The 16,817-nt window shown below is 45.8% G+C and overlaps 1 protein-coding gene across 1 annotated transcript in view; it reads left to right on the top strand.

Annotated features, from left to right (window-relative positions):
- The window catches only part of LOC119434075 (rho GTPase-activating protein 190-like), an 86,580-nt gene that overhangs the window by 44,985 nt on the left and 24,778 nt on the right, over nt 1-16,817 (top strand). The window contains 5 exon segments of the mRNA XM_049658852.1: nt 3,459-3,494; nt 5,166-5,287; nt 9,522-9,662; nt 9,953-10,061; nt 15,629-15,838. Of these exon segments, the coding sequence (XP_049514809.1) occupies nt 3,459-3,494; nt 5,166-5,287; nt 9,522-9,662; nt 9,953-10,061; nt 15,629-15,838 (618 nt within the window).

The raw sequence follows: 16,817 nt of genomic DNA, 5'->3' as shown, positions 1-16,817 counted from the left end.
TTAATGTCTCACAATGCTTTATGTGTGTATGTAGTACATTTTCGCACATACAACCCACCCCTGCAAGTAACCTGCACCTCACTTACAGCACTTGGAACAGAAGTATTTCAATGTGCGCTTATGGCTTGCACTAGTAACTGCAAACAACAGCATTCGTAATAACATAAAGCAACCAGGCACCATTATCAACACAAAGTAGCATTCTATAAACAATATTGTTTTGTGTGAACAGTCGTGGCAGTTTCCATTTCTCCAGTTTGTTTAAATGGCCCCTCAACAGGCTTGGGCATTGCCAGCAGACATGTGTGACGCATTAATCCAGCACTACCTAGATAGCACAAGGCCTGTTCACTCCGATCCATGATGTCATGCTACCTGGACCGAAATTACCATTGCCAAGCCTGGCGTGACGAAAGCGGTGACATTGAAAGCGGCGACGCTGCTTACTCGGGAGCGTCCCCATTAGATTCTATGGCAGTCAGTGTCGATAGATCACGTGTTGGCAATCGCGTCTACAAAATATGAAGCAGCAGCATGTTGCAAAAGCATGGGCGGCCCGGCCCGCCCATGCTTTCCTACCGTGGAGAAAATGGCTGTTTTTTGTAGCTTACACTATTAGTTTTTTCTGATGAAACTATTGCACTCAAAAATTTATGCAATACATGAAAGCTAAGCTAATGATTCCCATAAATTGCCAGAAACAAGGTAGTAAAATAACAAAACTTATTAAGATATGCATGTATCTAACAAAAGAAAAAAAAATGCTAGAAAAATGTTTCAATATACAAAGTGCTTTGCTATCTAATCGCCACTACCTGCAATTCTGCTAGAAAACTACTTGTGCTACAACAGTTTAGCTGGAAGCCCCACAGTTGCGTGTGCCATGCAGCAAATCAGCTCCTCTATGTGAAACGGGCACGTTGTAAGTCTTGCGGTAAACTTTTGTTTTCTGCTGTGTTTTGCTGTAGTAGCATCTACAGAAAAGCGCAGCAGTAGGTATGCCTCCACATTAGCTGGCTAGTGCTGAATGGCTTCAGTTGGTGGGGGAGCACGAACTAGCGGTGCATTTTCTAGATCCGGGTCGATTCTTGTCATCATCGCTCTCAGAATCAAAGCCAGATGAAAGCGCAGCATCCTCTGACTCGCTGCTGCTAAAGCTGACAATAAGATCAGCCGCAGACGCAGCACAATCGCAAGATCTGCAATGTTTTGGAGCGTGCCTGTCACTTCCCGAGGTGGCTGTTATTGCTTTCAAATCTGACGAGTGTACGGGCGTCTTCGGAGCTCATTCAAAAATTGCCTCATAGCGGGAAAAAAACAAACCCCATAAGAAACAAATGTTCAGTTCTACTATACATCAAATGACACAGGGCGTTTATGAGCAGTGCGGAAGGTCTCGAAAATGGCGTTCGAAACCATCGTTAGCAGGCTAACAATGCCCAGTGGGCGTGGTAGGGAAAGAGTTAAGTACTACGTGACTTCATGTCAATGTAGAGCGCACTTATAGGCAAATATTTCTATCAAGTTTGACCTCATCGCGACACACTTTGTATTGCAGTGACTGTCACACAATAAAGGCAATGTTTGCACATGAACTGCACCCTAGTTTGCACTTCAATTTCTTGAATTTTTAGTGTGAGTTCACTGTTGAAAATCGTGTAAGCTTTTTAATATAAGCTTTAAATTTGGGATACATTCTCTTCCGATCTCTTCCGTAGATGCAACCATTATCAGTATACAAGAAGTCACCTAGTCCGATGTAGTTAAGCGCTCCACCATTCGCGCGTAGTGCATACCACATATTTCACTGGCATTCACTTTGCTCCTTCGAAACATCTTGGCCGGGCATTTCTCCCAATAACAAATGGGATTCTCTTATCACTACCGTCGCTGTTGGCGCAAAGCAAAACCGTCACGCGGAGTTTGCTTTGTTTTCCGCCACGACAATCATCTCCTGTGAGTGCCAGCGTGCGATTCGGCAGCATCTGGTAGAACAAAGCCCTCTCATCGGCATTGTACAAGTCCGCCACCTCATAGCGGCCGATAATGTCAGGCAGCTTCTCGGCCACCCACGAAGCAGAGGCATCGCTGTCTGAGGAGGCAGACTCGCCACTAATAACTCTACCGATGACACTGGCTCTTGAAACCTTGTAACCAGCCGTTACTTGCCTTGAAGTCATTGTGCAAGGATGCACGCAAAATCCTTAGCTTTTTGCTGCCGGATTGCGACACTTATGGGCATGTTTCGAGTCCGTGCATCCAGAAACCACGTAGAAATCGCCTTTTCTATATCAGCGTACGTAAACGTCTTCAGCCTTTTTTTCTTGCAACTTGTGCCCGATTGCACTGCGTTGCGGATACTATCTCTTGAACTCAAAATTGTCGATAGGGAGCTGGCTGGGATGTTGAACCGAGCAGTGACATCCTTCTTCTTCTCGCTCGCAGAAACCGCATCCACAATTGCAAGCTTGTCTTCAAGAGACAAAACTTAGCACTTCCTGATCGCGAAACTCATATTCACAGCGAACAAATACTACCAACAATGAGAGCACACCCGTCGCCACGCCGAGACAAGACGAGCACCAAGCAAAGCAGGCATAGTAGTGACACCTGATGTCACAGTTACATAAGCAAAAGCTGCGGAGCATGTCCTTCGAGATGGTCCGCTGGCCTGGCCGCATGACGCAGTAACGGCTCAACGGCTGACAATCTTGAAGGCCATGTGAGAAGGTTGCTCCGCTTGCCGCGAAGCGGCACTAGCTGTTCTAGTAACTCTCGTATCATCATCGCGGCGCACAGTCGCTCGCTGCGATCGTATACGTTCCTCTCGCAGCCTGCCCATTAACGTATATTTTTTAAAATAACAAAACGTACGCGTTGTGCATACGAATTTTCAGTAAAGTTGCGAATCAAGTTAATGAATGATCAGTGTCGCAAATTCGTTACATCAAGGTGAATCATCGCAACGCCTTCGTTACACAGAGGTCACAAATCTGCGGGGTTCTACGGGGCTGGCGCTAGGGATTGAGAAAAAATTTGTAAATCCAGGAATTCGTTACATAAACATTCGTTACATCTAGGTTTCACTGTATTTCAAACATAAAATTTTGCACGGAGGCTGCTTTATGTAGCACCACCCAAAACTAGCCTTTCTATGCAGTCTGAAATTCCGTTGCACTTGGCCATTAAGTTTCTTGAGTTTTTAGGGCGGGTGTACGTGTGCAGAAATGCAGTAAGTTTTCCAAAATCGTCGTAACACAAGGCAGTGCATCTTTGCGTTCCTCTGTCTTTCGCTCTGTTGCTTTGCCATGGCCATTGAGGTCTCTGTTCTCCTCTGACTTGGCCGTGCTGTGCTTGCCAAAATGGGACGGTGGCATGTGTGCTTTGGCTGCTTCTGTGGCTGTGGTTCTGACTTTGTGCCCCCCCCCCCTTTCCTGTTTGCGTGCATGCTGCCGCAGAGGCTGGATCTCAGGAGTCCCTGGGCATGGATACAGGTGATGCAGTTCACGTTGGCGTTTGCTTCGCGTCAGATGCGGTGTCTCTCGCTGCTGGCTTGGTCTCTGTGTTGTAGATGGTGTGTCACTTATGAAAGGGAACGTGACGTTTGCATCTAAACCAATTGTTTTGTCTTGTTCCTGCTCTTTAAAAAAAACAAAGAACAATGTGTAGCCCATGTGCTGTGGAAAACGGTTTACCTAACGCTTTTTGATGGCTTCAACCACACTCTCAATACTGAGGAGCTACTGGTCTGTCCCGTCTGTCAGGCCTGTCAAGAGGGGGTGTTGCTTTCATTCTCGCTTAGTTGTTTTAATATCCTTTGTATGGTGACTTGCTGATGGACGGTCCGAAGAGATGATAGCACTGGACTGGAATGTTCTCAATAGGGAGTTTTAGCTTGTCCATATAACTTGTTACCTTCGTGGAAAACTGAGTAACTGGAGACATGGATGGCATGGCAGTAACAACTCTGATAGCAACATTTTGTGACACTTTGCCCAACCACGGGATAGAAGCATTTTTGGTTTTGCATGGGTGTTCTTGACTAAGAAAAAAAAAAAGAACTGCATGTTCATGATTGCATTGCTGCCAACACTTTATGAAGGTAGCTAAGTAGAATATGGTTTGTTGCTGCAGTAATAAACTTATGTCCTCTATTTAAACCCTGTGCAACAAGATGGCATAACCATCGTGGATCCTCACGCCTGTGTCTCTGGTGACTCAATATTCTATGAAATGTAATAAATATACAGACAAGCTTATACTCTCAAATGATAGGATAGCCATCTGAGATGGTGACTTCATATTGGCCTCACGACAGCCAACCTTTTTCTTTCCAAGAATGATGCCCAGATGGTCCTTGAGCTTTAGGGCTGAAAGCGATAAACTGTGAATCTCAAAGCTTCGTCTGCGAGTACTTCTACATGTTAAATTTTTTGAAAAGCTGGCCAACAGTTCCAAAGTATGCTCAATTCGACAGGTTCCTCGAAAGCAAGAAATACGATGGTTTTTTTCCAGAAACAACCTAGCGCATATGAGCCCTTTAAAGCATTAAAATGGGACGCAGCTATGAGAAGACAGGCAGGAAGTTGCACGATAAGAACTCAACGCTGTTCAGGTTTTGGTGCCCAAGCATGTTTGGATATTACTTGGCCATCCTGAAATAATTTCCAACATGCTGGCCGACTTCCTTGGCGTTGTCTGGCCGAGTAGTTGAAATTACAGTAATTGGAAAAATGATAAGCACAATGTTAAGAACCAAGAAGACAGCAGTAGGGATTATAGAGCAAATGGGTGTAGCTGATATTCCAGCATTGAGATTAAGTAGTATTGGTTGTTGGGCTCATCAAGTAATGCATAGGGTAGATAAGCAGTGGTTTATTAGTTTGACAGAATGGGTGGAAATGCACTTGTGGACGGCAGGGGATAAAGTGGTGTGATGAGATTAGGAAATCTGTAAGCATAGGATGGGAATTGGCTGATGCAAGACAAGGGTTACTGGGAACCGAGACCTCTGTTCTGCAGTGTACATAAAATAGGCTGACGATGACGAGTTGCAGTTATTCTAACTAAAGTGTTTGTGCACGCTGCTAGATGTAAGGGATGGTGCTGCCCTCGAGGATGCAGAAGGAACTCAGCACTGATACAAATCCATAATTCTCTCACAGGTGGTGGTGTCTGGGCAGACCCCTTTCCCTATGCGGGACGAGGCGACGAGTGGCCAGCGTCAGAGCTGTACTACCAGAGGACGGGCTCCAAGCAGGCCCCACCCCTCAAGCCCAAGCCCAAGGTGAGTGCCTTGATAAGTTTCCTATGGTTCCAACAAGGACTGATATGTTCCTGGAGGTTACTTATACCCATGTCACACGGGCGTTTCGAAGGCCTTCCAACCGGTAGTCAGTTGACTCAAAGGTTAAGTTCGAACTGCTACACGAGCGGTTTCGAAGGCCGTCGAGTCAATAGTCTATCGAGTCAACGGAGCACTCCACAACTCTATCGAAATCTCGATGGCCTTTGAGCTACGGAAGCGGAAACAGCGCGAACATGCCCTCTCGTTCACAGTGTGCTCGTACTCATGGTTAGGAAGAACAAATCGAACCAAAATGCTCTAAAAACGCTATATATGAGTGTTATTAATTATTCAATAAAGTATTTTTACCACTTGACATGTGCAAACTGTACATACTCTCGACAACAGCGACGTGCTTGTGTTCATTCCTTTCTCCATGTTGTCTAGTACACTCTCCCTCTACTCAATGTGCTGCCGGCTGCCGTCATATCGCCGCCATTTTGCCGTATAAACAAACATAAAAGAAATTATAGTGCTTTTAAGTGGTTTTAATGTTGTTTAACTTTTGGTGACATGAAAACGAAAATAAAGATCCGCAGCGCCACACAATGTTGCGAGAAACGCCTGAACCACTCAACGGCCTTTCAAATGTGCCGTGTAGCAGCGCGACAACTCCTTTGAGTCGATAGAGTTGTGGCGTTTCGAAGGCCGTCGACTGGAAGGCCTTCCAAACGTGCCCGTGTGACACAGGTATACCGTATTACTTGTGCACATGGGAGATTTCTCTGCGTTTTCAAGTCAAACTTGTAAATTTTGCAGAATGTTCTTAAATGTCATGCCAGTAACGGCCACTATTTCTTTTGCTAGCTTTCTTGCTGTTAGGATTAACGATGGCACCACACATGTGGCACTTCCAGCCACCTCTGCTTGCCAGTATGGGTGCCTCCCATATTCAGTTTCCTCCTCACCCCTAGTGCCATCCCATGCTCGGGGCACCTGCGCACCTGCCACACAAACACTGCTCAATGGTGCAGTTAGTTGCCCTCTTCTCACAATGCATGCATAAAGGAAAAATATAGCCAAGTTTGTTGCCTGCGTCCTGGCAGCAGAGAAGAAAATTGGCTCAGTTGTTCACCAAGGACCAGCTCTTCAGGATGCCGAGAATAACATCTTTGCTTACGGGCACTTTATTAGTGAAACAATCCATGATTGTAAAGGGCTGTCTACTCTTGAGGCACACTTGAGATGCTGCACCATGTAGTGCACCGGTAGATTTAAACATCTCTTCAGCACTTGGCTCTTGTGCGAACACTTCTGCAGCTCCACCCACCTCCACCGAGTTTGAACATGTATCGAGCCTAGGCATGCCTGCTGAATAAATTCATTGGAACTTTCGTATGCAAAACTCGTTGCTCACCTAATTGCATTGTCATTTATGATGCATGCACAAATCATTTGCCAAGAGGCTACAAATCTTCGCTTTACCATCGAAATTGATGAAATCTTTCTACAAAAGAAGTACTGTTGTCACATGTAAGAGGTCGCCTGTGGCGAGAGAAGAGGACGAAGAAGTTCGCGGCACGTGAGCCGAGGTGTAATCCGCGAGGGAGAAGCATCGAAGCATTATTATCGACGTGGCTCTTGAGCTGGAAGGTCGCTTCGTCAGCCATGCTCTGACGACGGGAGAGTGGAGGACCCGGCCACGAAGCTCGTGACGCTGGCAAGGCCCAGGCGTAGCTGTAGTCCTCGGAGACGTCCGGACGAAGCTCCTGGGACCGGCCGCTGCTGCTCACGGTGGTTCCGATCTTCTTCTCGAGAATCCCTCTTCCTCGGCCAAGCCCGATCAACCGATAATCACCGTGCTACCGGGTCGCCATGCCGATTGATGTAAGGCGAAGAACGCTTCGCGAGGCCTAACCCAGCGAGTGACACGTCAGCGGCGGCTACCGGGGCACCAGCCACGTACTTGGCCAGGTCGACGGAACCGCGAGGAGTCGGCACTTACGGCACCCGCAACGCTTCGGACGAGCCCCGACGTGGACTCAACAAGGACTTCAAACCGACGGTCCGTAAGAACCCGCACTTCCATATTGCGACGCAATTAGGCCAGGGCCAGGGTGGCCAGACTTTGGAGAGTCAGTGCTAGGACTGACCGAGAGACTTTAAGGCGGAGCTAGGCTCCGAAACTGAGATAGATTATTTTTTGGTAGTTTGTACTTATTCTGAATTTGATGTTTGAGTTCAAGTGAACATTTTTGGCTGAGTTATGGTTTTAGTGTTGTGCGCCTTGTGCCTATACCGTATCTGTATATATTAAATCCTTGTTTGCTGTGCTGCCAGTCGTCTCACCTCCATCGAGAGTAGCGCATGTATGCAACTCTCCGCCTCCCAAGCAAGTAGAAGGTGACAACTGTATTTTTCCTCTTATCACTCGCCACCGCATATAACTGGCACCCCCAATTACAACAGCCTGGAAAGAAAAAAACCATTTGCACGTATAACTGCATATAACACTCACACCTTTGAAAAAACAGTCTCCATTCACAGATGCATAACTTGTTCATGTCATATCTTCGGCCAATGGCTCTGTTCTGCCCCTATTCGGTGATGCTGATTGTTACAACTCTGAACTGGCGGCGGCCAGTAGTAACGAGACAGGAGTGCAGTGCAGAAGACCCAAGATTATTCCTCACTTGAGAATTTAAAGAAAACGCAAAGGGGTGAGGGTAGAGGGGATAAAGGAGAAAAGGAAAGGCAAGTGCAGCACATGTGCACTTGGGGTGTCGGGTGTTCCAGCAAACTCGGCATTGCAGCGTTGATAATCTTCAGCTTCTGCTGCACTGTAAAGGACAGCTGTTGAGCACAGCTCATTGAGATTCGAGTTTTAGTTTGATGGCACCTTATTCACTATTTGCTAACTACTAAAACGCAAAATGGCGACCCTAAAAGAGGAGGAGAATGGGCAACTTTGAAGGAGGGTAGAATGGAGCTTCAACATGCAGGTGTAGGGTGACGTTGGGGTTCTCTAGAACTAAGAAGACAAAAACTTTGAATGGGGGAGAACCTTGCTTGAGGTATGACTTCACGGCAGCGCGCGCTGCGCTGCCATGAAGCCCCATCTCAAGGTGAAATTTACGTATAACTTGCACCCTGACTTTGCTGTTAAATTAAAAAAAAATTTTAGGTGTGGGGTTATATGTGCAAAAGTATGGTTATAATAAATTGGCATCTTCAGCCCAAAATAATATTTCTTTGACAGTGTCGATGTTTGTATAATTTGATAAGCTCCTTACAGCCCATTACTCCATCAGCTCTTGTTTGTTTGTTTGGTTTTTGTATGTGTGGCTCTGAATACAGCTCATGTGCATTTGTTCAGCTATGTGAGTAATGTCAAAAAAGAATGGGCATTTGGAAATTCTTGTTCATGCAAAATTGCCATAGCTAGAAAATTTCTCCCTGGTGTCAGGTGGCGACTTGTGTTACGTGTCAGAGCAGTCGAGGTGGTCCATTTAGAGCTAAGCTTACTCCCTGGGAGGTGGTGGCCTTTCTTAGTCAAATTTTTGTATATGTGGAGCGGCGCCCAAACATCATTTCAGCATGAGAAATGAAAAACAATATATTAATGCATGGTTGTTGGCTCTACAGCCCGAAAAAGGCTCAGCTTGACTTACATTACAAAATGTGAAAGTTTCAGAGTTGAAAGTAGTCTATGTGGTTCCTTGTCAGCTGCAACCACAACTAGAGGCCGTTTCTAATTGCTGTCGGCTTCACCAGCATGTAACAGTGGCACAGAGAACGGCATTTAACTTTTACTCTCAACACGATGCATTGGGTTAAATTTTTAGGCTTATAGGCTTTCTTGTGCATACTGAATGCTCAGATGTATGAAATTCATCACACATTTTTGTTGGGGCATAATGATTGGTGCACCGTATTTGTCGCAAATTTGTCCAGCTGCGAGGAAAAGAGAGCAGCAGTGCTTAAATGGATGGCCAACAAATGGCGGCAGTGTGTGTGCCAGGGTTTCCGCACTGAACGCAGGACGGTGCCAGGTGTGAGGAGGACAGTGGGAGATGGGGGGAGCCAAGGGAATAAAATGTGGCATGTGCAGGACATGTGTCACTGTCATTCATCGTAACACTATGTCCACCACTTTTCTTCGCAGCTGGACAAAGGCAATAACACGTGTACTGCGTATGTTTTGTGAGTGTACCGTCACTTCCTCTGACAACAGGGTCACCACCAGCAGCAGCCGGGCAAACTGAATCTGCGGCAGTTTGACCACCTGACGGAAGCCATCAGCCGACTGCAGCTGTCGGGGCCAGGTCACAAGCCTCCCCTCGCACTACCAGATGAGGATGCTCCTTTACCACAGGTGTGTGTCGATCTGGCATTCGTCGCTTTGATGCGGTTGCTCACCTTGGTTCAGTGCACTTGTCAGCTGACTGCCTTCGGGCAGACCATTCTTCGAAGGCGTATTGGAGTGAAAGGGGTGGTGTTCAAAAGGCGCAATCATTGGACATCCTCTGTACCATTTTTAAAGAACTCGAAATAATCAAAATGTAACCCATGGCTGCCGTCTGTGACGTGCCCTTGTAGTTCATGTGTTGCCTTGAGCCTTCAGATGCCGTCGGTGGTTGTGACAAGTGTTGTACGCTTGTGCAGGATGCGGTGTACGGTGGTGGCGTGGAACGAGCGGCTCTTCTGCTGCCAGAAGGCAAACACCGTGTCCGTTCCCTGGCACGCCGACATGCCAGCCGAGAGCACGACAAAGGTCAGTGAACACCATAAGAACCATATTTTTTTTATTGCCAAGTTATTTCAAAATTTTCGCAGTGCCCCTCCTAGTCCAAAAAATCTGGTCGGCAACTGTGATCCTGGTTATCAGAAAATTGCAGGCGAAAATGACCGTTCAGAATGCAAAAGAAAATGTTCACACATGGTTAGTGCTGCTCAGCAAACATCAAAGAGATATAGAGAGAGACATACCTAAAAGTGTTGATTAATTTATGCACCTGAAATTGCACAATGAAATGCAATGAAATGGCAATGCAAAGTATTCTAACAGCTCAAAATGGAAAATTGCGAGGCTAGCACGCCCGTTCGCTTGAACCACAAACAGCCTTAAAAGAAGCTGCGACATGCTTTGTTCACAAATCTATGCCAAATTCTAGAAAAATGCATGCAACACCTGCGATTCTCACATTAATAGACAATATGCAAAAGTCCGTAAGCAGACTACCACAGAGCTAACTTTGCCTAACCAAGATGGCTGCATTCCTGCTAGTAGCGTTGTTAAGGCTGAGAAATGCATTTTGAAACCTTGAATGGTGCGGGAAATGGGCGGTGTCAGGACTCATGTCCCTGGCTGTTGGTACTTCAATTTTGATTCAGCGAAGGTGTGTGGAGAAGCGCACTTGCAGGTTTTGCATATCGTCTATTGAGCTAGAGCTATTGAAACAGTAGACACTACCCTGTAGTATAACTTCAGTCCCGGATTTTATGGTCACGACCAGACACAGTACCGGCTGTGTCTTGGATTACTGCGTGTTTCTGACTTGTTGAGCATTCTGTAGAGAGTGAAGCAGGGATGGTTGTGTGGTGGTTGCTTCATATTTAAGACCCATATCCAGCTCTGTGACGTCATCGCTCTTCTAGTTGAAACTTATTACTGACTGGTATGTTAAGGACATGAAAAATAAATTTTTCGTTTGAATGCTCGGCTTAAGTGCTGAAAGCAGCATCTCCATCTACGTTGACAAAGTAACCATCTCCTCACGTTTGTTACGGTAAAAACTGCTTTTGTTTGCTTAAACATGGAGATGAAGGTATTGCACATTGTGTGGTTAGCTGGTATATTAATGCTGCATAGTGGATTTACATGTCACATCACGGCATTGAAAACACACTTCATGGATGCTTTTTGTCGTCTGTTATGACACAGTCTAGATCAACTTATTGTCAGTTTTCTCAAAAGCTGATGGCAAAGCTAGAAAGAAGCGTCATGTGAGAATACTGAAGCCAGAAAAATGTCGGCCTTGCGCATGATCGCGTCGCCGTTAGATTTAGTGTCTTCCACTGCCGCACTCAGCGCACATTCTTCCAAAAAGACAACTATGGGGGGCCATACTCGCATGCTGCAATGAATACAATAAATGTATATGCTGCAATAAACCACTGAAGCTGCGCAAGCATATTGGGAGAAAATGTGCACTGAGTGGTCGGCGAAGAAAGTGAACAACTGCACGTAACTTAAAGCTAGGCTGAGTCTGCTAAGCGGAACGCCACATGTTGGGGTGACTATTGGAGGCACGGAAGAGGGAAGAAGTAACGGAGGTGGCTTCACAGAGAGTTGGCTTGTGAAAACTCACTGTGTGATGCCATGCTGTGCGTTAGTTTCTTTCCTTCCTCCCTGACTAAGCCACTACTATGTAGTTGCGCAGTTACCAGACTCCATATCTGTGATGAATATTTTACGTTATCATTTCGAAGTCAATTTTTTAAAAGGATGGAAGGCGATGTGCATTATATTGCACAAGATCGTGCAATATAATGCTAATATTATAATATAATATAATGCTCTTGAGAAAATGCTGTTTTATTGGTGATGCACAGCTGGATTGCTTTCGACCTCTAAACTTCACCGCGTCATGATGACACATCGTTGGGAAGCACGGAAACAGTTGATTGAGCACTCGACCAAATGTGCTGTCAGGTTAAAAAGTGCACTACCAACTTTTGAGACTGCTGGTGGAATAAAACATTGTGAAATGTTTCTTCATAAGCTCGTTTTTTAGGGTAGCTAGGTTTTACAGAAACTAGTGCTGCCCCATCACGTTCGAAAAGTCAGTTGGCTATTCTCTCTCTCTCTCTGTGTATGTGTGTGTGTGTGTGTGCGTGCGCATGCGTGCGAGAGTGATGTTGTGAAGCCTGACCTATGTGTGCAAACATGAGCATATATGGCGTTTCTTTTTTTATTGTTAACAGAATCTTTGAACATCATGTGTGGCATGTAGCGCGATTCTACTTCTTGAGCTCAATTGCTCTCTAAGGCAGACATTTTCTTGAGAAATTAACTTTAATATATTGCTGATTAGCAATGTTTTGCTAATCAATTTTAAAACTAATTACCTTAATGCACATATTGTAATGTACAAATCATAGTCGGTGACTTCGAAAGTCATATCCACTTGGAACGAATCCTGAGGATGACACCAGCTTCGAGGTATAGCATAGGCTGCTTATAATGTTTGTTGCCGGAGTCACAATTTTTCTCACTACAGTAGAATTTCATTAATTTGATTCCAACCGAAGGTCCCGGACGGTGCCCATACATTTCTGCGAGCCCAAACCTCCGTTATTTCGATCTCAAAATTGGCCTTCACCGGAAAATTCGAACTTGACTGGTCAGCTTCTCTGCAATACAGCCAACTGTGTTGTGCGGTGAAGCATACCAAGAATAGAAAAGCGCCACAGTCACGAGATAAAGTACATGTCCCTAATTATACAGGTGCGCACGTGCTGTTTCCTGTCCAGTGCGAGAACCTAGATGCCTAATAAGCTTACTGGCAGCCATTCTGAGCTGTTTCCGACATTGCTGTGGCGATTTGAGCCCTCGTTTCGCCCGCCATGCGTGTCTCGTATACGAGACCGTTAACGGGGCCTAGTACGCGGTCCTTAATTATACACGCGCGCATGCACCGTGGGCCGAGAAATGGAGAAAAACCATCCATGTTTTGGGAAAGCTAGCAAAAAAGTTTCAGTTTCGCCCGAAAGGTGAACCATCAATTGCGATAGCAAATTTACTAGTAGAGTATACGGAGTAAGGATAGTAGTTTTATGGGCTGCATAAACTTAGACACATTCGCTTACTAACTAATTGAATTAACAAGCATGTTGTCAGCGCGCTCAAGCAAACATGAATAGATCACACTCGATGACCGCAGACAAGCACTGTCAAAACGCTGGCGTGTGCAAGCGCGGCATGAGCAGTGGCCGCACCTCATTGAGAAATGTGCGTGCTGCCTCGCTTGTCTGTGGGATTTTCTGGCAACCGCATTATAACTGGTGTTTTGTCTCACGTGGCTCCACTGTAAGTGGTATGCGTATACATTGGGTTCTCTGGAAAGATAAACGAGAGTCAGAGAAGACCGCATTATATCCAGTCCCACACTATAAGCAGTTATGTTATGAGTGGTCTTAGCTGTATGTGTAACCAAAGTTTGCAACGAAATGCATTGGTGTTCGACTAAATTTTTTCCTTCAATGCATACAAATGCGCTTTTGGTAAAAAAGTAAACGAAACAACGCATTTTTACTGCAAATTTGACAGTGCTTATTTCAAAAGTGGTGCTAGTTTCAAAATTTGTTCCAACTGGATGTGCCTTGCAAAATCACTGGCTTCAATTTATATATTGCAATATGTGCAATTGGGTAATTAGTTAAAAAGTTGGTTAGTAAAATTATGTACTTTGATTTCCAGTGTAAGTATATCCACTTCATTGAGTAACCCTGCTCAATGTGTAGATTTGTGCTACATTCCACAGGCATTTTCTTTTAAAATTCTGTTAATGTTAAAAAAAGAGCACCCTGTATAATGGTGTGCAGCCGCTAAATGTGATGGGTGTTGTGTGTCGGTGTTGTACATGGTGTTGTGCTGTTGACCTTTGTGTGGGCACAACTTTCCTCCCCTTGTTTCCTTTACAACATTTATTTCTTTGTGGGGTGTGTGTTCCCCTGCTGCCTTCTGAAAGCTGCTTTACGTGAAGAATGCTCTAATGAACACATGCACCAAGCCGCTCTACTAGAAGTTCATGAAACCCCAGCTAGCAAGGCTACAAGGTTTGTGCAGCGTAGTATGGTGCACAAGAATATCACTGGATAATGACTATATTTAATGGCTTGTTCATTTCTGTGTAGGTGCGAGCAAGAACAACGTCTCAATATATAGACTACCGTCGTAGTTGTAGCTAGCTGCATTTCGTACTGGAATGCTGGAAGGAAGGGCACAATAATGGCACAGAGTGATAACTTTCAGGCACACTGTTTACAATTGTACACACCGCCAAACACGGCAAAACACAAACATGTTCTCATGCTCGCACCATAAAAGTGTTGTTGACCATTACATCACAAGAACATTGGTAGGCGCCTTGACTCCGGAGCTACAACTTATTTGTTGTCTTCTGTCATTCCGTATTTCATTAGAGCAAAGTGTACGAATAAGAGGGAAGCAGGTCAAGGGGGGGAAGTGCAGCATGCTGCGATATCCTATGTACAGGTGTAGCAATCCTACATGGTCGTCTACCACAGCCAGATTGTAGCCTTGCAAACACTAGAGTTAGCGAGAATTGAATGTTGGGGGCTAGTTGGTTCATGGTCAGATGAAGACAGCTCACAGCTCTACCACACGGGACGAACCAAGAAGAAGCACCCCGACACAGCACTGACTAACAACTGTATTCATACAATCATTAGACAGGGCTGTGTCTGTGTGCTTCTTGTCTCGTCTTATGTTGTAGCGCTGTTTTCTTCTAAACACCAGAGTCACCTAATTGTATGGCACTAGGGTATTACAATCTGTGACTGCCGTTGCCTACAAAGCTAAAGGGGAGGGATGCAGCTCTTGTGATGGTTCTGTAGCTAATGAGTGTGAAAAATGCATAACTAGCCACGGTGTGCGCTGTACACATTTCTTTAAGTATATGGAGTAACTGGTGAACTAAAGCTGCTACACTCAACTATAGCAGTTAGTGTTAAATGCAGTTGAATGGTCAGCACAACCACGCAGTGGCCAATTTCACAGGTGAGCTCTGTGCATTAAACAACTGGCTACTATGGAGCCTTTTTGTATGTCTCCCTGACAATATCAGCCAAAACCTGGTGTTGCACCTGGGTTGGCAGACTTATGCAAGTCCTCTATATCAATAGCTAATGGTGAAATCGCCACAAGCCAAGCTTGATTAGCAGTTTAGGTGTTCCTGTTCAGTGCGCTCTGACAGCAAGCTATCGCAGATGTCCAAAACACACAGGATTACCCCCCTTTAGAGCACTGTAGTTGGTGGCAGTCATCCTTTCTCCCTTGTTCCACTAGTTTGCACTGTTTTCATTCTACAATACCATGTGCCAATTAGCCCAACAGCAAACTCTCCTATGTTCTTACCACTTAAGTGAGAGCATTTTGATGCACTGGTAACTAGCAGGGCTTCCCGGGCTTGGTCTGTGCTCTGTCCTCATCTCACTGTGTCTTTCTCTCTCTCACTCTCCCACCACTGTCTCTTCCTCTCTGCTCCCTTCTTCCTTCTCTGTCTTGGTGCTTGGTGTTGGTGGTGATGGTGGCAGCAGTGGCAGCAGAATCTGACTCGGACAGTGAGTGGAGCTCTCTCGAACGACACCCCGGCCGCCCTCCCGGGTGCGCCCCCCGCCGACCGCCGGCACCCCACCGCAGGGGGCGCCACCGTCGCCATCGGGGTGGCAGCATCCCCGTGGCGCCCCCGCGCATCCCAGCGCTGCCTCCGTACCCGGATGCACCGCTGGTGCCATCAGCCGCAGGTGCCGGCCGTTACTGCCTCGCGTAACATTTTAGTTTTTTTTTCCGGGCAGTACGTTGTGTCTGCAAAGCTGGTTCCAAGACTTACCCTTTGTCGTGGGCAGAGAAACGACGACTCTCTGCCCTTTGACGATCACTGCTGAGTATGTGCGGTGATGCAAGGTCTGTCCCTAATAGTTGTCTATGTACGTGTTTGGTGAACACAGCAGCGGTATCTTAAATCACATACTTTTGTTTTGTACATTCTGAATCCACGATAACAAGCTCCACCTTTGCAGTTGACATTCTCCTAAAAAATACTCGGCCATTGAAGGGTTCACCTGTTCACTGTGGTCGCTCAGGCCACCATCTACTTTGGACGTGTCCTGGGACAAAGACAATTCGCGAAAGTGTTCTTAAAGGTGTGAAATTGAACAGTAACCAAGTAGAAGATAATGAAAGATGGATTATGGAGAATGCATTTTATAGGTCACTGTTGCAGTATCTTTATGAAACGGGCCTGCATGCTTATATTTACCGTAAAAACCGGAATATAGGTCGAACGTTTTTTCAAAAAACCATTGCGAAAAGTCGACCCTCGTCTTATATACCGGATATTGGCGGAAAAACTACAGAAGTCTTGCAACAATGGGCGGATGAAGTAAACAGCTGCCTTCGCCATCGCATTCAGGCTGCTTTTTCACATTTTGTTTGAGAATGAGCGGAAGCCGACGGCAATTCACCGTCGCCTTCAAGAAAAAGGCATTTGAGTACGCGGAAGCCCACGGCAACCTGGCGGGTTGCCGTGGGCTTCGTATCGTGGGACCATCGATCCGCGTGTTTGTCAGCACCTTATCATCATGGCACGGAGCAGCATTTAAATAAATACTGTCACCATTGTGCAACCAGCTGAGTCACATTTGTTTTAAAGGTAAGGGCGTCTTTTGGTACTTTTGCCATTGAAAAAGATTTTTTTCATTTTTAGAATTGGTTAGTTGGGGG

The sequence above is a fragment of the Dermacentor silvarum genome, chromosome 11, assembly GCF_013339745.2.
Source record: "Dermacentor silvarum isolate Dsil-2018 chromosome 11, BIME_Dsil_1.4, whole genome shotgun sequence".
NCBI lineage: Eukaryota > Metazoa > Arthropoda > Arachnida > Ixodida > Ixodidae > Dermacentor > Dermacentor silvarum.
The sequence above is the reverse complement of the archived record's forward strand: the minus strand, read 5'-3'. Positions and strand labels throughout refer to the sequence as shown.